This window comes from Telmatherina bonti (genome assembly GCF_933228915.1).
Source record: "Telmatherina bonti genome assembly, chromosome: 9".
In the NCBI taxonomy this organism is placed as follows: domain Eukaryota; kingdom Metazoa; phylum Chordata; class Actinopteri; order Atheriniformes; family Telmatherinidae; genus Telmatherina; species Telmatherina bonti.
The window spans coordinates 22,038,369-22,059,502 of record NC_136627.1 but is presented as its reverse complement, the minus strand read 5'-3'; the positions used below and the strand labels follow the sequence as shown (position 1 = coordinate 22,059,502).

The following is a 21,134-nucleotide window of genomic DNA, read 5'->3' as shown; positions in this document are numbered from 1 at the left end:
TTGCTAAAAACAGTAGAGACAACAGAGTCTACACTAAGAAATAAACTTTAAGCAATGTCTTTCTGACAGCGTTAAATCCAGCAGTAATGTCTTATTAGTGATTATAAGCCAGGAGCTGAAATCTGATTTACAAAAATCCCTGACTGGTATTCTTAGCTTTATATATACATAGATATTTCATCATTTAACTGTGGCGCTACTTCCATTCAAACCCCTAAAAACCACACCAAAACCTAAACAATTTTCTTAAAACAAATTAGTTTAGTCATTAATATCACATAATAATTGCTAAATCATGCCCACTTCCTCTCTAGTTTATAAATGAAACATCTAGCTGTGACATGAACAAGAGAAAAGGTGCAAAGCTGCTCTGAAGGAACTGTAAGCAGACACGTGTTCAAACAGTGATAAAAAAAAAAAAAAAAAAAAAGCTTTTATGGGGAAACTGGTGGGCAAGCAGCTCTTTTCAACACATGCTGAAACTCCTTTGAATTCCACTGGTGAGGAGAGCTGTCAGCAGGCTCCTGTGGAGGTACAGAGCTGTAACTGAAGTTAAAACAGCGTTTAATTAGCAGGATCAGCGCATTCTGCGTCTGCTATGCTCATTTCCTGGAACAATCTATAAACTTCTGCTGCTAGGAATCATTCTGCAGTGTAGACGGAGACAGAATTCACCTTCACCAGGCCGTGATGAAGATGTAGCCCTAGTGCTCTAACTGAACTAAATAAAAGTAATGTTTTCCGGTAAAAGAAATGAGACACACGAGAGTAAAGGAGACATGTTTATTATTTAAACTATCACTTAAATAAAAAAGTGCATAGAAAATAAACATGATTAGAAACTTTTCTTTTTACATTTATGTACAACTTTGTTTCCTAATTATACATTCAACCAAGTTTTTTTTTTTCTTTTAATAACGGTGGTGGTTTTCCTTCATTTAATTGATGTGTATTGAAAGAATACTGTTGAATGGGAGAGAGTATGACTGTGGTGAATACCGTTATTATACAGAGCAGGAGGAGAGAGATTGATATAAGACAAAAGTATATTCAAGGCAAAAGAAAGCAAGCCTGTTCATGATCCCTCATTTTGCACATCCTGCTGCCAGCTTTCTCTGTGACACTCTGCGGTCACAGCCGGACAACGTCTATACACAACAAACAATTACAAATACAGGTTAAGTACTTGTCTGACAACTCCAAAACCTTGACTTGTGTAAGAACAATTCAGGGTGGATGCTGCATAAAATAAATAAATTAAATGTTTTCAACATCAGCATTATGACTTTCTATAAAAACAGTACACGATAAGTACAACCAAAGCTTCAGAGGAGAGAGAGGCATTCAGGGAGACATGAGCTTTACCTCCCTCTCCCCGGGGGAGAAAAAAAAAAAAAGAAAAAAAGAAAAAAGAAAAAAGGAGCCATTTTGGTGATATCTTTAATATCCTGGTGAGTCTCCACAAACCGATCTCTTATTTTTACCACATTAAGTAAGCTGTCTAAAAAGTCCCTGTTAACATAAAAAAAAACATTCACTACGACAACCAGAAAAACAAACAAACAAACAAAAAAAAGACATAAACCCAAATGGATGACCTTGAGAAGTTCACAACCACAGTAATACAGTTACATTTCTCATCACATAAAAACCGTTCCATTCCAGAAAGAAAAGGAAAACTGCAGCGCTCCTTACTGGTGAAGGAACACACACAGTCACAGCAAAACTGGTACTGGATATCAATATACATAAAGAATGATGCACGTCAGTTTTATCTGATAGTACTGCAACACAAAACCATTATAGAGTACATTGAAACATTGCTATTAACCATTACAAATCCGCTGTTTTGCTACTGTAACTAAGTTTGTCTGTTCCATTCCATATATTGTATAGATACTAAAGTACAAGAAATAACTATGCATGTTTCCGTATAATATTGTTAAGTATTTATACTATAGTTACAGATGAAGACGGAGAAGAGCCACTGGTGTGGCATGGTAAAATGTCCGGAGAAACAGCTGAAGCCGTTTCCTTACAGTTTAAAACGGTGAAACTGACTTATTGTTCACTGAAAACTCTGACCTTGTAAATGCACAAGTGGAGATTGTGAAGTGAGTCGTAGACAGAGCCCTTAGCATCGGTGGACGCATGCTCACCGACGCTGGCATGAACGGTTTTGAGCTAAACTGGGAAGAACCTCTACAGACAGAAATACTGCTGCTGTTCACACTTCAGTATTATTCCCAGTGCTGAAATAGCTGCTGCCCACATTTGAAGTCTCATCTACATCTTCCATGTCGATCAGGGTGGTTACAGAAGAACTCAAAACAAACACAGCTGATAAAATATCATCATCACAAGTTTGGTGATGTGGAGGAAGAATATACATTCATTGTTGACCTTAGCAGCAGAACCCAGCGTGCCCAATGTTGGTGCTGTGGCGCGACCACGAGGCCAGCCTGCCAGTCGAGGCCGCGCGCGCGGCACCATCAGGAAGGAGAGGGCTGCTGGTGTGGTCCCTGCCTTTGCTTTGTTGAAGAGAAAAAAAATCAAGTGCACTTTGCTTGAGTGTAAAACTCCACTGTCAGGAGCCTGATACACAAACTCAAAGCATCTGAAGTGACTGTCTGTGCTTGTGGTTTCAGCATCGGAGTTGCATCGTCTGTTGGGACAGAAAGCTGCGTTTCAATATCTATTCAGTGCCTGTGCCACAGCTCAAGTGCAAACCATTTGTGGGTCATATTTTAGTTTCAGCTCACAACAACAAAGGGACAGTGTGGGATTAACTGCTCACGGCCAAAAATTCACAACAAAGTCAGCATGAATGGCAAGTTACAGAAAAATAATTTATATATATATATATATATATATAAAAAAAGGGGCAAAATGATGGAAGCAGTCAGCCTAAATGGTCTGCTGAAATGTTCAGGACAAGAAGGCTGAAAGTAAGTCAAGAGGCATGCTTGGTAACAACTAAGGCAGACATCGAGGTGACTGGACAAAAGAAATGTATCCAAACGCTGGTGAGCACTGAGCAACCACCAAGAAAATGCATTTAATTAACAAATTCAAACAACGGAGATATGATGAGTGCTGTTTGTAGAAGCTAAATAAAGGCAGCTCTTTATGATAGACCAGGTCTGCAGAGGGACTTAAGATCTTAAAAAAAATGTCGGGAATCTGGTTGAATTTTTACAAATAAAAATAATTTAATGCTGACTGGCTCATGGCTGATTGCTGAACCATTTGGATTTGGTAGGAGCCTATAAGTGGACTAGATTCTGTATGTGATGTGGTGTGGAGACTATAAGGCTGGAGAGAGGAGATATCTGCCATGGATCAACAATCTAAGCTCTCCCAAGTGCATAATAATAGTTCACATGACTGCCACACTACCAGCTAGAACTGGAACAATGGAAGCAAACAAATAAACAAAAAAAAATTCAGCTCTGGCCAAACGGCCTGGGGTAGATGAAGAGCTACTGGTGGACTGACCTAAAAGGGACCTGAGCCACAGACCAGCATCAGTCTTTGGAATTAAAGAAAAACATTCAGGCTACAGATAAAAAAAAAAAAAAGAACAAAATTACAACAAAAACAGCTTTGAAAAGGCAGTGGAGTACAAAACATAGAGACCAAGAATTAGTGTTTGTAAACCTCTATTTCCTACAAAAATGGCAATAAAATAAATATGATTTTTAAAAAATATATAAATACCATCATTAAGTGCTATTCACTAGTGAGTGCTTTTTACGTTTTTTTCCTTTTTTTTGTAGAAAAATATACATTATTTACATTTTTTTAAAAGCAAGCATGATATTTCCCTGTCCATAATAAAAAGACAGTTGACAACAAATAAAAAAAAACAAAAAACAACGTATCTTCATAGTTATCACAACAGGCCAAGAACAAATCAAGTTAAGTCAAGTGAAAATTTAGTTCAAGGGCTTGATGTTTGGTTCTCTTGCTGCTGTTATTTGGAACGTGATTAAAAAGTTGGAGCTTATACGATTACCAAAAACAAGTTGGATATTAACAACAGCATGCGCAAACTTGTAACAAGCCTGTGCGCTTCAGTAGGACCCGTGTGTGGAACACAGCTCCAAAAATCGATTAAAACTATGACTACTCAAGCGCATCAGTAGGTTTTTCTGGTCCCTCTGCTGTCAGTCCACCAGAAGCTCTAGCTGCCTCGCTTTTGTCAGGCCAGAGGCTTCATCCTATCAGCAACACATCTACGTGGCAGCCAAGCTGTCAGACTACAGTTCAATTTATAGATGGTATCAACCTCTGTCAACATCCTTTACACCAAAAATAACCTTTTTTTTTTTTTTTAAACAGAATCTTTCTCCTCTCCTGTGTTTTTTTCCCCACCATCCTCTGCTTTTCTGGGACCACTGCTCCCCCTTGTGTTTCCTCCTAGACAGCTCTGCTCAAGACTGCTTTACACCAGCAGCTCCTATTTACAGATTAAAATGTACACACTTACAAGCTTTTCAGTCAGTCCTAACAGCTCTGAAGGCATCAGGGCACATTCAGACGGGGAGATGTGCATCAACAACAGCTGACATTGAGCTCAAATCAAGATAAAATAAAAGTAAAAAGGTTCTCATTTTTTTTCTCCTGGTAAAGTTACTATTACAAATCCCTTCCACAAATTGCACTTTGGTGTAAAATGGAACCGAGTTCTTTGATTTTTCTTTTTCTTTCCAAGTTCACATTTGTAGATCATGACATATTCCTAAAAAAATAAGGAGAATGGACCAATGTAAAAACTTATAAAAGGGTGACTTTATCATCCAAATATAAATAAAAAATTAATATTGCGATGCTGTGATTTTGCCACTCACCTCTGCAGGTAAAACTTTCAGTGCCAAATGTAAATCAGACAAAAAGGAGGCACAATATGTTGGAATTTTCTACAAATGTCTTGTTCTCCAAAATGGCCCTTCTTGTATTTACAATAAGACCTTAAACCGCTGACTCTGCCTAGCCTGCAGCAGCTGAGGTCCTCTGTGGACACAAACCTAGAAAACCAGCAATAATACCAGCTCTATGGCAAACACCCAGCACAAAGGTGGAGGGGGGGGGGGGGGTCCTCAGGACGTTGTGGCACTGCTGTTCAGAGGTCCTCTTCAAGTTGTTTAAATCTGGGCATCAATTGAGGAACTTGCGACACTTCTTCGCACCGCAGTTGCAGGGCAGCTTGTTGCTGGCATCCTCAATGGGGAACTTGTAGTCGTACGTGAGCTCCTCTCCGCAGTAGATGCGCCGAGAGGCAAAGATGACAATGTGCTTCTGGCCGTCCAAGGTGATGACCCGAGAGTAACAGTTAGGCTCACAGGAGTGATTGATGAAGCGGGCAGCGTTGCCATGCACTGTAGCATCTACCACCTCGTAGTCATCAATGCGAAACATGTAACAGCCAATCCCCTTTGAGGACAGAGAAGACAGGTTTTTGTTTTCTCCATTCTTTCATTCATTTTAGTTAAACTTATCAAGATTAAATGTCCAGCTTTGTTCCTAGGACTTTACCTTTCCATCATAGTATTTCTCCCGCTTGTCAGTGAGCACAGATCGAATGACATTTCCAGAGTATTCTATAACCATTTCCCCAGCTTCAATGGTTTTCTTGGAGAAAAGACCCCGACCATGAATAGGAGACCTGCAAAAAGAGACAGGGAAGCACACCAAGGTCTTACTTGTCTGTCAACATAATATAAATATTATATTTTATTTTTTATTCAAACTTCCATTAACCTGTTGGTACCAAACATCCCATTAGCAGGATGTGACAAATGAGTCTGCAAGTACCTACACATTATATATTACATATACACACCATTAGAAAGTTAAGATTCTTGAGATTTGAATGAGGTATCTACAATCACAACTGCAGATTCCTAAAGACTCATTCAGACCAGTAGCACATTAACTTTGTTTTGAAGCTAGTGACAGATGATACTGCAACAAAAACGCTCCTGTTAAATCAGAAATGGTCCAGTAGAAGTAGTCTAGGAACATAGTTGTCCCTCGTGACATTTTAGGCAAAAATGAAAGAGGTTAATATCTTCATGATTACTGAGACAAAACAATAAATTCTACAATAAAAATGTGGAAGTGTTTTGAAAACCACAATTATTCACGGGTTTAAACATTAAAATAATGTTTTTTGGTTGAAACTATTAATTGGTGACACTGACTCCTAGTGACTCCTAAAAGACTCCTACAATTAGGAGTCTTTTAAATAATCTAAATGATGATAATCACTCTGAGCCCCACTGATCTAACCTGTAGACTCCAACAGTTTCCTTAGAGGTCGCCTTCAGCTGTTTGAACCTCACAGCCAGTGGCTGCTCCATAGAGGCACGCCTGCAATGACAGAATAAAAAAAAGAAATCTTTGGGTATTAATAACAGACTCATTTCAGGATAATCCGTCTAACTTTATTATAAATGTGACCTCACCTGGCAGTCCTGAGCTGCCCTTCATCTTCATCATCTTCCTGCGGCCGGTACTCAGGTGGCTGGCGATGTTTTGAGGCCAAGAAATTAAACATATCAAATATGGACCTCCTAAAAGGTAGACAACAAGAATGACAGTCATCAGCAACACAAGGTGAAAGCACAAACCTTCTGCGGGGCAGCGTTCATATTTTCTGTTTTGTTTTGTTTTTTTAATTAAGAGCATGCACAACGTTTAGGGAGTATTTCTGGGTTCGCATTAGGAAAAGTAATGTGTGAAGTGTGTGCATGTTTGCGAACCTGTGGTAGATTTCTGCACGGGCTGAGCCGTGGGGGTTGAGGGGGGGTTCGTCAGATTCTTCTGGCTTGTGGAAGCGGAAACGGTAACTTCGACAGTGTTTGGATCCGTACAGCTGCTCCAGCAGGAAGACAACAGCCTCGTGGACGACTCCCAGCATCCTCAGGCCGTTCACACCTGTGAGGAGCAGAACAAACAGACCCTCACAGTAACACAACTGTCTTCCATTAAAATATGCACTTGCAGTATATTTGTACTTTCACAGGAATCTTGAAAAAAACAATTTAAAAAAAAAAAAGAGGGAGAAAGATATCAGAGATTTTAATTGTATTTTTGTGTAATCAGAACGACTCCTTACCTTCGAAAGAAAGCTCTTTGAGTCGTGCATTGGAACGAGCCTCCTTCACCTTATCAGTCAGGGACTTCCAGGCCTCTGTGAAGTAACAAGCATTTTATTCCCAGTACCTGCTTACATATTACTCAGGTGTGGATAAATACTTAATTTCATTGTTGTACATATATTTCTCACCAATAAAAACATTTTATTTTATATGCATGAAGCAAAGTAACACCGTGCAACATTTAGCATTCATCATGTTAAATTATTGAAACCTAATTTGCTCTTGCAGTGACATTATGTTCATTAGTCAAGCAGTTCTATCTCACCTTCAATACTCTCACAGCGGATGTGGAAGCCGTCCTCACTGCAGATTTCAAAGATGATGCCCTTTTTGGGTTTGCTATCCAAACCAGAATCCCTGCTGTTGCCATCCTGATCAGGCGGTGAATCCACAGGAAGAGACCCTGCTCCTCCAACCGCAGATGCTTCATCTTTTCCAACGTTCCCTGGTAAGGCATGTCCTTCAGATGTCTTCTTTTTACCAAGGACACTAGAAAGTGTGCAGAAATGGATTAGAGTTCCTTATTATGATAAATTTGAAAATGCATGACTAAAAGTAACACTACACACCTCTTGTTGGACACCTTATCTGGGAGCTTTCCTGTGTCCATGGGTTCAGGAGAGCTCAGCTCCCTGGAGCTGCTCAGAAAGAAGGTTGGAAACAAAATATTAAACACTTTTTGTGAAGTAGTCTACAGTGTAATAGCTGTAGCAACACCAAAACATAGCGAGAGGTTCTCTCAATGTAACTAATCTCACTTAATCTGAAACAACCTATCATTATATTATGTAAAACTATTAAAACCACAAAACAAAAAAAAGCCTATTTTTCATTGACTTTGACTAGTTTATGAGAATTTTTGCAAGTATATAATGAAATTTAAATTTGTTATACATTTTTCAAGGTTTAAATTATTCATTCAGTGAAATTAAATAGTTTATTATGCATTACAAAAGCACTGAAGCTGTCAACTCAGTATTAATGTAAATAAGGATTAACATAGCTCAGCAAAGATTAAAAATGTCACACCTTGTGTTTGATGATGGCAGCTGTCCTGCAGAGTTGCTGCGATGACCTTCCATCTGAGAGACCTTGAACTTCTTCCCGCTGCTCATGTCCGAACTCTGTCTGCTCCTTTTCACCTTCTGTTTGCCTTTTTCTGTTCCTGAAAGTGTGCCTGATGCTGCCGCAGTGGAATTGGATAGTCTCTGCTCTGATGATCTGGAAACAGGCGTTGTTCTACTGCTCTGAGAATGTGCAGAGGTCTTTGTTTGTGTCAGCACTCCGATAACGCGCCCCTTGGTGGGGCTTAAAGGGGTGGAAGGACTGGGAGACAAAGTGGCATTATTGTTTGGACAGGTGTCCACAGTCTGAGCAGCGTTTACAGGCTGTGGCTGATGCTGTAAGTGAATGTTACTGCCCTCTGTCTCTTGGTGCTGGTTGACAGCCATGCTGATTGTTTGTTGGGTAGGAAGGACACAGATGCTGCTAGCTATGGATGTTTGAACAGAGGAGCCAAGTTGCGACATTAGAGGAGCTCCCCCTGCTGACTGAAGCACCACTGATTGATCTGAAAGGCCCAAACCATGTGGACTTGCTTTGAAAAGAAGATTGCTGATCGGCCCTGTGATCTCAGTAGGGCTTAAGACAGGGGTGGAGAGTGACACGGATCCTGGTGCAAGAAGACCAGCAGAACCACTAGGGGGCACAGACACAACATTCAACACAGACTGACTAGGGTTGAGTCCAGAGACTGTGCAAGGAAGGAGATGAGTTGAGGAATCATGACCCAGGATACCAGGCTGACTGGTACCAGGAATCCTCTGCTGGAGAAGAGTAGTGGGATCCAAGTACATAAGCCCCCCAGATTTTGGTCTTTTGATGATATTAGGAACTTTGCGTTGAGAAGTGGTGAGGGGACTCAACTCGACCAGGCCACCAGGCTGGCCAGGGATGCTTGCAGTAATCTGTGGGGAAGACAGGTTAATGAGAGTCATGTTGGGGGGTCCGACTTCAGAGGGAGCCAGAGCGGGCTGGCTGCGAGAGCGAGCCACTTTTTTGCCTTTTCTTGGCAGACGAGAGATTGGTCTCTTCTTGCCATGAGGAGAAGCCTGTACAGCCGGGGAAGAAGTGAGGGAAGAGGGACTGGAAACTATAGCAACGCTAGGACCCAACTCATGTGGTCGGCCAGCTTCTGAGACCAAAATCCTGGACTGATCATGTGGCTGAGAAGAAAGACCGATGAGAAGCCCAGAGGTTGTACTAGGGATTCCTGCCTGGAAGCCTGTTTGTGTGGCACCTGCAAAGGTGTGAATCTGAGACGGGTGAGGGATGGTTCCTAGGACTTTGCCGCTGGCAGGAAATATTGACTGGGCCGGAGATAAACCAGTATTCAGCCCTGTGGTTAGCGTCATGGGGCTAAGCACTGCAGAAGAAGTCGAGTCCATCACTCCTGTGGCACTAATTTTTTGTGTAACACCATTAGGGACTGTCTGAAGGACATAAAGAGGCTGAAATTGCTGATTAACCACAATTAGCTTGTCAGGGGCTGGTTTGATAACTGCTGGGCTGGAAACCTGAGCCTGGGAAGGTCCTGGGCCAGGCACTGGACTGGGGCTGCCTGCAGCTGCAGCTGATGCTGGGATGTACTTCTGACCCTGTAGAGGCATTGAGGGAGAATTTGGTAAAGCAGAGTTACCCGAACTCCTGGGAGCATCCTGATTCGCTGCAGGTTCTACCACCTGACCAATGGCAGGGCTGGGAATAAACTGCTCTGGAGTCATGTGACCTTCTGTGACTTGGGTGTCCCTGTTTCCCAAAGTTGTACCATCATGCTGATTCTCAGATGGTGACACGCCTTGCCCTGCTCTCTTCTTGTCTCCACTCTTTTCTCCACTGATGTTCTCTGGGTCAGAGTTCAAGCCTAGAATAGTGCGGTCTGAGGTATTTGAGATGAGACTCCCAGCAGTGTGGTTCTGACTCGTGCTGACAGTCGGGCTGCGGGTGGTCAAAACAGAGAGGTCAGAAGGCAGCTCTAGTGGAAGATATGGCTCTTCGACAGATATGGCGCTGTTTACACTACTCTCCACCACCCCTCCGCTCTCAGTGCTGGGCAGCGGCTGAGAGAAGTCATCAAACAGAATGTTTTTGCGCCTGTTAACATCCACTCCCACGTAGCTCTCATCCAGCAAAAGCTCTGAGGATGGCGGCTCAGACTGCTGGCCCAGAGCTGGCAATGACATGGAAGGCGTGTTCAAGACAAACTCCATGATATCTGAAGGTAAAATGTTCCCACAGTCATCGCTGTTGTTGTTGTCGGAGTCTGATTTAAGCAGGTCTGTGCTGAGGGAGAGCTGAGCATCAAGAGGATCCTGACCTTGACCTTGTGGCTGGGCTTTGACGCCCCCTCCTAGAGGAAGACAATTTTCCTTTTGGTTCTTTCTGCTTTCTCGTGTGTTCCCACTCACTGCTCCACCGCTGTTGTCAGCATCCTTGCTTAAATCATGAGAGTCAGGTTTCTCAGCGTGCCGTTCTCTGCCTCGCCTCTTGGGAGCGCTCTTATGTGAGGTGGAAGTTGAGGTCGTCGTGGTGGTTGTGGAGCTGGTGGTACAGATGCTCGTATCGCTTTCTGAGCCATCATCAATGCCATCAAGCTGGCCAATTCGCTGCTTGCCTGAGGTCCTGTTGAATACATCAAACACAACACGTTAGATAATTAGGAATAAAAAATAGGGACAAAAATGATATTTTTAGATGATTCTTAGAATACTAACAAAGAATTCATCATGTCTTCTTCAGCTTTTTCTTGAGCCCTTTGTTGTTGCTGTTCCTCATCTTTCAGGAAGCGCTGAAGCTGGGATCCCCTCCCCAGACACTGGTCTAAGCCTTCAATAGACGGAAGTCCCTCACCAGAGTTTATCACCGTCCGAGTGAAGTTGTAGTAGTAAGGGTCTTTACTCCTGTGTTTCATTTCGTTGTCATCGTCCTCTCCACTGTCACCTGATGAAGATGAGGTGCTCATATCATCTGCTCCATCCACCTGCCCCTCAGCCGACTTCTTACGTCCACCAGTCCTTCTCTTGACCACAGCTCCAGCACCATCACTGCTGCCGTAGAAGGGAAGGTCCTCCTCACCGTAAGAACGAACCCCATAAAAGGGTGTGAGGCCAAAAAACATGTTGGAACGTGCGCGGGCGCTGCGTCGAGGGTAACGTCTCTTGGCTGACCCAGAGCCATCGCTGTCGTCCTCGTGATGCTTGTCCTCCATGCCTCTGTCATGGTCATCCTCTGGGCCGTCCCCCTCATCCTCCGTGCACTGGGTGAGGAGACTGCGGTGGTCTCTGAGCTCGCTGCAAGGATGCTGCTTGTGCAAATCATCTTCCTCTGTTTGAGTCTGGGTGTCGGATTCTGAGCTGTCGCTACTGCTGGCAGAGGGTGAGGAGAAGAGGGCGGAGCGGGCAGAGCGATGAGATCCCTGTCCAGCAGAAGAGACAGTGGAGGCAGTGCTTGTTGGACAGGAGGTCAAAGAAATACCACCAATGGTGCTGGTGCCATTATTGTCCGTCTTAACATCGGTCTTTAATGCAGCTGAAGTCAACAGTTTAGCTGATCTCTTTTTCTCTCTGGAGGAAAATGGCAGCTGATTGGTTATCTGTTTGGTCTGAGACTGAACAGAGGACTTCACACCCTTCTCTGTAGCAGAACTTGTCTGCTGTAGTTGCTGCAGGTTGTCCAGACTGGAGCTATTCTTTCTCTCTGGACAGGAATAATTTTCCCTGCACTTTGAGGATGACCTTTCGGCTCCCTGGTTCACCCCCTGAGCCTTCCCGTGAGCTTTGGAGGCGTTCCCAACCACTGGAGTTTTGCTATTGCTGCTGTTGTACGAGCTGGAGTTTGAAGCATGTGTGCTGGAGCTGCCAGGAGCATTTGTGTTATTATTGAGAAGTGTAATTTTGTTGTTGCTGTTGTTGTTTTGAAGGGTCTTCTCTCTATCTCGGTCTTTGGACGCATCTTTGCTGCCTGCTGTCTTAACTTTGGGGTGCTTGTCTTTGGCAGCAGAGGCTGCAGGTGGGGAGGCTTGATGTGTTGAGCCCCGTTTGACAACATCTTCTTCTGCTGACATCTTCGATGACCATGGAGGCTTCACAACAGCTGCTGTGGCTGAACCTGATGAAAAATCATTTGTCTTCCGTGTACTGGACTTCTGTGGGGAACCTGATTTCCCTAGAGCAGACTCCTTATAGAGAGGAGATTGTATTACATTTCCAGTGCCACTGCTACTCTCTTTCCCTGAGCTGGGCTTTTCTTTGCATGGGATGGTGTTTGAGGTGGGGGTGGACCGATGACGAGGTAACAAACTGAGGCTTGCAGAAATGTCCTGGTCTCTGCTTCCATGTTTCCCTTGCTTGTCTACCTGCTTGGTGCTGCCACTTCTCTGCTGATTTGACAGAGCAGCAGTGCCCACTGGAGGGGAAGACTGGCCTGAGCCTGCAGGTACCAGTCTATGACTCTTGTTTTCACTTCCAACCTGTTTGTTCTGATTACCAGCATTACTATTTTTCCCTGAGCCAGACTCTTTGTTTCTCTCAGTGCTTCTATAACTGGAATCTCTTGAGGGAGGTCTACCTTTGTCAGAGTCTCTGCTGGAAGGTCTGTCTTTACCTTGGCTTGAGTCTTTTCCTGTCTCCCTGCTGTACTGTCTATGCTTCTCAGAGTCTCTTAGTCCAATATCTCTACCATGTGACCTTGCCTTGTCCATATCCTTAAAGCTGGGATGTCTTGATGATGATTTACTTTTATCTGTTTCTCTAGAGCTCGACTCTCTGCTTGTCTGTCTTGCTTTGTCAGAGGAAGACAGACCAGCAGATAGCTTGTTAGCTTGTCTCCCCTTTTCTGAGTCTCTTGGGGGATCTCGACTGACAGGTCTTCCCCTCTCACAATCCTTCAGCTCTGAGTCTTTACTTGATGGTTTCCTCTTCTCCATCTCTTTGGATGTTTCCACCTTGTCTGACTCTTTTGGCCCAAGCTCCCTGCCCAGTCTGTTCTTCTCGGGGTCTTTGGAAGAATGGTCCCGACTCGATGTCCTCCCCTTGTCTGCATCTCTCAGACCTTGGTCTCTGGTTGTCTGCAGCCTGTTTCTGTCTGTGGAAAACTGTCTGCCTCTTTCATCATCTCTTCGTGCTGGACTTTTTGTTGAGTCTTTGCTGGGGTGTTTGGATTTTTCAGGGTCTCTGGCTGGGGAAGGGATAAGGGGAGGGGGCGAGGTCAGAGGTCGCGAGAAAATCTGAGGTGGAAAAGTAAGCCCTCTCTGTCGGTTCAGATGATGGGGTGGCGGTGCAGACAGGGAAGGGGAGCTGTGACGTCGCGAATCTATATTCCGCATGCTCGGGTTGACCGGGGAGTCTCCCATGGTCACAATCTCGTGGCTTTGAGGTTGCGGAGTGGTGCCTAGAAAACAAAACAAAAATGGACATTTAAACAAATTTCTTCAAAAAAAATCTCCAAATTACTATACAACAATAGAGAAAAGAAAAACAGCCTTTGCTCTCACTCAGTACACTGATTTATTCATTTTTGTCCCTCCAGTGGCTTTTGTCAACGTATCTTTATTCTTTGTTTTAAGGGGGTTAATTCTGTGCATATTGATAACTGCCTAAAACATGCACAGATAATGGGTGAACATTATCTATTTAAAATTACTGCCAAAAGATGGCTCTTTTTTTACAACACACTCAGGAATGGTCTGAAAAGCCAGAACCTTTTTGTTATTTGAGACTATAGTGATGTCCTTTGACATGTGAGAGATATTTGCATATTTTATGTGCTTTCTTAATGCAACAGTCCAAGTCAGGTTTTACATAAAAGAAAAGTTGCATATTGGTACCTGGCAAAGGCATGGGCCTTGGGCCTATTGAGTGCTGACAAGGGGGGTAGCTGGGGTGCCGGTTTCTGGTGTAAACCCTGAGCTTGGAGGTGTTGGCAGGGGAAAGGGTTTCGGAGCGCCTGGGTGACTCAAATGGATCTGGAAAGTCTATATATGAGAAAGAAAGACCGCCAAAAATTGTTTTCACAAATTGAGAATTTCAGAGAAATCTCTGTATGCGTTGGACGAGACTAAATACTATTACTGAGAGCAGCAATCTAGATTTTCTCACGCTGTTATTTTAACAGAAAACAAACTGCAGAACTGTAAAAATGTGCAGTTCAACCCAAGTTAATCATTTTATATAAAGACAAAAAAAACTGCCTGGTATCCAGTGTTAACTAATTTCTTCTGCTTTGTAATCAAAATTGTTTGATCTTTTTTATTCAAATCACTTTTATTTAAGTACTGTCAATACTGCACATTTTCCTTTATTTCAATGATCAAAGAGTTGTTTTGCATAATCTACAATTCACTACATACTGCTTGAAATGTAACTTCATGTTAGTCAACTGATCAGAAACCAGTTTGACACGAGGATGCATTTGTGCTAGCGGTACGAGAAACTGGTACAAAGCAGAATATTATATATAAAGGTTTTGAAGTAGCATGTGCTCCCATTCACACAACACATTCTTCATAGTTAGCTTTACTGAATTCAACAAAACACAAAATGCTAATCTGCACAAGATAACGGACTTGTTGGATTGTATTATGAGGGGTAACATGTCCTGTCTGCAGTCCAGATGTGTAGACGGCTTTCAACTATGGAGCAGGTCATATTCTTTTAAATTTCAAAAGAGCATTATTTTAAAATCAGAAAAACAACTAAATACAGTAATAGAAAAAAAGTAAAAGACCGCCATTGTTTTCCAGTCAAATGTACTTTTAGTTGTACCAGGCATTAAAAATTGAACATAAAATTCAGGGGGGAAAAAAAGAGTGTTCTATTTCCTTTATAATATGTTACAGTAAAAAAAAAAAAAACAACAGAAATGATTTACAAATCACTGTCTTCTGATTTTATTTATAGCAGCAACACTTCTGTGAATGGGATTTTATCATATGAAAACTTGATATATGTAAAGATTGAGGGTTACCTGTTATGGGCGGTGGGCTGTGTGCAATTGTCCGATTAGCTTCAGGAGCTGTCAGGCTCTTCAGATCAGACTCAGACACTGGAGGGTGACAAACTAATATCTTACAGGTATACACACAGCGCTTTCGAGCGTCTAAAGTACTCCAGTACACCCTTGAGCACCTGGGGAGGAGAGAAGAGGCTATATCAATTTCCTCTTACAACTATGTGTACTTTTTGAGAATAGTAATTAAGTCCCTGTACATGGCAAGAGAAGACTTTTAGATAGAAAACAACTCACTGGTATCCTACAGGGAAGAGCTTGCGTTTGCAGTCTGAGAGCTCAGTCAGAATTCCCAAACAATCAATTGTCATTGAGCCTGAAATGATAAAATAACAATGATTTAATTTGTTTGCAAGAGGCTATGGAATTAAACTGAGTAAAATGCACGATTATCATCTTACAGTCACAGTTAACCTACCTATCATCATGTGGACATTTTCAGGCTCCAGTCCTGCCAGCCACTTCCTCCTGAGACTAATGCCCTCCGGGTCAACCAAGATTCTGCGGGTTACCTCAAACTCAGAAACCACCTGAAGAAAAAGAAAACAAACACAGGAAATGGAAAAGGAAGTTAAAAATATCAAGTCCAAGCTGCTGGCAAAACAAGTAATCAAAAGAGAACAATTGAAAATGTACTCACTGGCTAAAGCTGAAATAGTTTTTTAGACATACTTTCTAAGTGGTTGCCATTTAAATGTATTATTTAGCTTCTGGTTACATAGCAAATAAGATTTCCTTACCTCTCCTTTGAAAAGGTCCCTGTGCTTCGGACAGTAGACTTTTTTGTCTTCCAAGAAGGTGCAATGGCACTGCCGGGCGCACATAAAGTGGTAGTTACTGGTGCAAGAGGCGAGGCAGCAGCTGACTGTGGCACCAGTCTTTTGACACTTCTCACAGTACTGAACAGAAAACAGGTTGTCAGTTATTGGACACTAGATACTAAAATAAGTGACAACTTAAAAAAAGAAAAAAGTGTCTTACCTTCTGTTTTCCCCTGAGAACTGCCATGTGAACATTTTTCAAAGAGCCATCATCATCTTCAAACACTTCAGAAGACCAGAGAGCGCAGTTCACATGGGTCCACTCATTCTGCCCGATGTACAACAGCCTGCCACCCTCCTAAAACATACAGAAATATTGCAGTTGACAAACACAGACTTAGGTGTGTGTAAGTGATCTGAGACCCAGTGATAACTCACATTAGTGTTCTCATCTCCATACTTGAGACAAAGAACACATTGCCTTTTATCAGTGACGCCTGGCGGAGGAGGCAGCTCTGGGCTGTCCTCTCGATCTAAAATATGAAAACAAAGCTTGAATTGAGAAAACTAGGTAAGACAAGGTGGGCATTGACAGCCAGTTTGTAAATAAGTAAATAATTTACCTGGTAGGAGTGGTGGTGGTGGAGGTAGCAGGGGAGGGAGTGGAGGAGGAGAGGCTGGTGACTCTGGTTCACCGGGAATCTTGGGCTGAGGAGCTGGGATAATCTTTTTCATAAAGTAGGGGTGCTCAGCACGGGAAAGCTCCTGTCTTTCCTGCCACTGGGCGTAGTTGTGGTCCAGCGATGGAGGCAGCACAGCATTGGGGAGGAGACCACTGCTGGGAAACAATGGCATATGAAGAATTAAACGAGTAACTACATTTTTATTCTTTTAGATCCAACGTGAGAGATGTTGCTCCTTCATGAACCTGGTCAAAAGCAGAATCAGATAGTATTTATGACAATGACAAAAATACTACAATAACCAAATCAAAGGGATTTTTGCCGAGTTAAGATTTTGATCAATCAAACAAGGCTGACTAGTTGATGTGATGGAACGTTTCACCCTTAATGAGCCAGAAGATCCCTCTAAACAATATAAGTTCTTCCAGGGACAGATACAGAATCCTCTGGATGAAGCCTTGTTTTACTGGACTAGTGCCCTGATGTGTGACACAACAGGCCAAGCTGAAAAGTTTTAGACCGCATGTATGAATCAAAGAGCCATTTTTGCATCAAAGTTTGATGAGTTCGTGATTGGGCTGGTAAAAGAGACTGAATGAGTATAAACACAATTCTACACAGCCAGTAAAACCAAATTTGCAAACTGAAAGGTTTTAGTTATTATGACAAGAAACAACTAAACCATTTCCTGTAAGATAATAAGCCTGTCAGATAGTAAAAATGATCATTTAACTACCCTTCCATGAATGGATGTGTGCTGATGAATGTCTGATGGTCTCTAAAAATCCATCCATCCATCCATCCATCCATCCATCCATCCATCCATCCGCTTTAAAAAAAACAAAAAAACCTTACAAGCCTACAAAGTGAATACCCGGTAAGCTAATGAGAATTTGTTTCATATTTTGAGCTCTCTAGTCTGAAGACAGCAGCAGATACACACTCCTCTGTGTGTTTGATTCCACTGCTGCTCAATGGGTTGATTCAGTCATAGAAAATGTGAAACTGTATTCAAATAGTGTTAAATATTAGCAGGGCTTTTATTTACAGTCACTGTCATGCGGGAGGTTTGTCAAAAGAAAATACTTCACTAATCTTCCTCATTCAACCATCAATTTTATGAATCGTTCAACATTTTTCAGACTTCTAAAAAACTGAATAATGCCCTTCTATGACCACTCAAAACTTTATAGTCAATATCTAATGTTCTGCTTTGTAAGCTTTAGCCCAAACACTGTATAAATATTAGTTCACTAACCCTAACCTCTCCTATACTCAGACGATACAGCTTCTTCCAAAAGAACCACATCTTACTTCTCATTTCAATAATTACAGACTAGCAGCTACTGACAGATGTACTTCTTTAAGGTTTTTGGATGGGCTCACATTAGAGGCGGACTTGTGAGTCATGTCATCTTCTCTATAATTACAAACACAACTTGGACTACAGGTTTCGGAAATAATAGCACATAACACATTTATCAATACCAGTAAGATGGAAAGCCCAGACTGCCAGGGACCTTTGCTAAAGTACTTACTTTCAGACTATTGATATGAGTTTAGGTGTTTATTTTCACTCATTTTCTAACCCTGTCGTTATTTCTGCGCTTACAGTTTTGGATTACTACTACAAGTATAATCTAGAACCATTTTATAGATATAGAGCAGTTTATATAACTCTAATGAGCTACACAAACCAGATACCCAATACTATGCAATCACATATTCTCTGGTACTTTTATGGTTCACTCACTTGGCAGAGACTTTTTGTCTTTCCCAGAATCTGGACTCTTTCACTTTGAACCATGGGAAGTTTCGGTCCATTTGCTGAAACGGAAAACATTCAGTGAAAATGACACATCAGCCTACCGAAACACTTGCATAGACCTGCATTTGGGACAAGATGGTGATTGATCATAGCACCATTACAAGATCAAGGAACTTGTACCTGTTAAATGATAGTTCCAGTGGAACAGTGTTGTTCCAGTGTTCCAGTGGTTTTTTTTTCTCACCACCAAAAAAAATTTCTTGCTCATTTTTGAGTATTTAGACACTGGTGTTTGCAGTGAAACACAGTTATCTCTGTAGCCTTTGCAGTGAAACTTGAGTTATTCTGAAACTTACCCGGATGAAGAAAGACTTGACCATACTGTTAGTTTTCCTGCTCTCTGGCTGACCCCCATCACCGTTGATGGCTGTCTGAATGATTCGCACAATGTCATCACTAAACTCCAGCTGCAAGAGAAATTATATACACACACATGAGCAGAGCTAAAAACACTGATGAACACTGGTAGAAAGCCCATCACAGCATCTGTTTGTTAATTTATCATTGAAACGAACAGTTCTGAACTTTGACTCAGGAGACACACACACACACACACACACACACATACTAACTGCCTTTGGTTAAAATACAGCTGAAACACTTGTCATATTACAAACTTTTCTTCCAACTGAGGTGGTTCCCGCTTGCTGTAAAAGCAGGGATACCATACTTACCAAGGAACTGTAACGGCCTTGATCCATCTTTTTTTCAACTGATTCCAGGTCTGGAGGGGAGTCACTGGGAGGAGTGGGAGTCACTTCAGTAAGGACTGGAGGATCTGGGCCCTCTGGGGAACGACGGGAAGGAAGACTCTCCTCTGTTTCTGGATTCAGTTCTGGAGGCTTGACCGCCTGCAGAGCAACCAGAGAAGATTTCCACATGAATATTTATTCACTGAGAAACGCCGCTACAAAAAGAATGAATAGAACCTAAAATAAATTTGTCCGCGTGTACATCTCACCTGTCTGTAGCGTAGCAGGTGTGTGGATGTGCGCGAGTTAAGCAGTGCATTGAGGACATTACGGATGCATCCCTGCAGCTCCCTTTCCAGTGCTGTCCTCCACTGGGCCGGATGGTGTTCGGTACATTTGGTACACGTGTAAGCGACACTCTCTGGCAGCTTTGACAGCAGTTCATACATTTCCTCTGAGGGACAGCAAAATGACAGGTCACTTTTGTTGTCATCATTTAGATTTATTGTCTTTCAGAATCTTATCGGCATGACAACCTTCCAGAACAGCTTGTCCGTGATCTGCTTAGACAGTGAAAACTGAAAAGGCAAATGAGGTTGCCATGTTGTTTTTTTTATATTACCTCTAATAGGCTCTTTACTAACCTGTAAGATTCTCACACTTAGCATGAACCCAGTGGTTACAGTGGCCACACTCCATCATCTTGCTGTCATAGTCATCATCATCATAGCACTTATCACACAGTGGGCAGAAGTTCCCTTTAAATGAATATAACAACTATGATAAGTTTTGATTGCTCAGAGAATTATTCCTTATAATGAAATGTCATGTTGTTGGCTGTCAGTCACATTGTTAAACAATCAGAGATGTCTCCTTAGTCTCCGTTTTTAAAAGAATACCAGTAATTAACAAAGCACTTTATGTCTCACTTTCTATTTGTTCACCTTTAGCAAAGAGTTTGGCACAGTCGTGACACATGGAGAAGTCATGTGACCACTGGGCATCCCAGGACTTCCCAGGTTTAGTGGCTCCACAACTCTTACAGCGCACACACTTGGTGCAAATCTGGTAGGAGAGAAAAAATAAACAAGATGACCAAATAGTGGAAAATTCAAATAACTTAATGTACTAGAAGTAGATTCAATGTAAGGATGGAAGCTGCACTGTGGGCATGAGATGGAAAATGTCTAATTAAAATGAGGACAGAAGGAAAAATAATGAGTAAGCATAAAGCTAAAGTCTGGTCAGACCGTGGTGAGTGGGCAGGGAGGATTTGTAAGAAGTGTACTGTAAAGTAGTGAGGATCCATACCCAGACTCTCTTCTTCTTGGTAGGTCTGGTGGGGTAGTTGGGACCCAGGCACTCCGGGTGATAGCTGTTGCGGCACTTATCGCACTCTAGCAGCTGCTGCTACAAATAAAGAGGACAAAAGTGAGATGTTACAATGTATATATTAAAATTAAGCCCCTACTGCCCCACCCCCCACCCTTTCTTTAACTACATAATTCTTCTTCAAAGTAAACTGATGACCTATGTCACTTGGATTTTCAGTCACTCTCTTTAGTCATTTTCAATGAAAAATTAATTATCTGCCCTGCGACGGACTGGCAACCTGTCCAGGATGTACCCCGCCTCTTGCCCAGATTGCTGGTGTAGGCTCCAGCTTCCCGCCACTCGTATTTAGACTAAGCGGTTAAGAAAATGAATGAATGCATGAAAGTAATTATCTTTCACAGTATATATAAATTGTATCCTACATTTTGTGCAAATTTAACTCTATTTGCTGTGGATTTATTCATAACGAGGTACATATATGAACAAAAAGGTTATCAAAGGGATTAAAAAGCATCTTTCGCACAACCATGTTTGGACACAAGTGCGGTCAAGGTTTTTCTTAGCTTATATAAAGAGCCAAAACTGCAACATACATTTAAAAGCTG

The 21,134-nt window shown here is 42.2% G+C and overlaps 1 protein-coding gene across 1 annotated transcript in view; it reads right to left on the bottom strand.

The window, feature by feature from the left end:
- Positions 1 to 820: 820 nt before the first annotated feature.
- kmt2a (lysine (K)-specific methyltransferase 2A) overlaps positions 821 to 21,134 on the bottom strand; it is a gene marked incomplete at its 5' end in the record, with an annotated part of 36,627 nt that continues 16,313 nt past the window's right edge. Inside the window, 25 exon segments of the mRNA XM_079246505.1 lie at positions 821 to 5,436; positions 5,539 to 5,668; positions 6,295 to 6,375; positions 6,471 to 6,578; positions 6,768 to 6,942; positions 7,124 to 7,198; positions 7,432 to 7,655; positions 7,736 to 7,804; positions 8,196 to 10,847; positions 10,940 to 13,613; positions 14,050 to 14,196; positions 15,189 to 15,349; positions 15,468 to 15,546; positions 15,649 to 15,760; positions 15,971 to 16,129; positions 16,212 to 16,349; positions 16,430 to 16,524; positions 16,615 to 16,826; positions 18,428 to 18,501; positions 18,799 to 18,909; positions 19,177 to 19,353; positions 19,464 to 19,648; positions 19,839 to 19,952; positions 20,139 to 20,259; positions 20,506 to 20,604. Coding sequence (XP_079102631.1) covers positions 5,161 to 5,436; positions 5,539 to 5,668; positions 6,295 to 6,375; positions 6,471 to 6,578; positions 6,768 to 6,942; positions 7,124 to 7,198; positions 7,432 to 7,655; positions 7,736 to 7,804; positions 8,196 to 10,847; positions 10,940 to 13,613; positions 14,050 to 14,196; positions 15,189 to 15,349; positions 15,468 to 15,546; positions 15,649 to 15,760; positions 15,971 to 16,129; positions 16,212 to 16,349; positions 16,430 to 16,524; positions 16,615 to 16,826; positions 18,428 to 18,501; positions 18,799 to 18,909; positions 19,177 to 19,353; positions 19,464 to 19,648; positions 19,839 to 19,952; positions 20,139 to 20,259; positions 20,506 to 20,604 — 8,448 coding nt within the window. The 3' untranslated portion in view covers positions 821 to 5,160.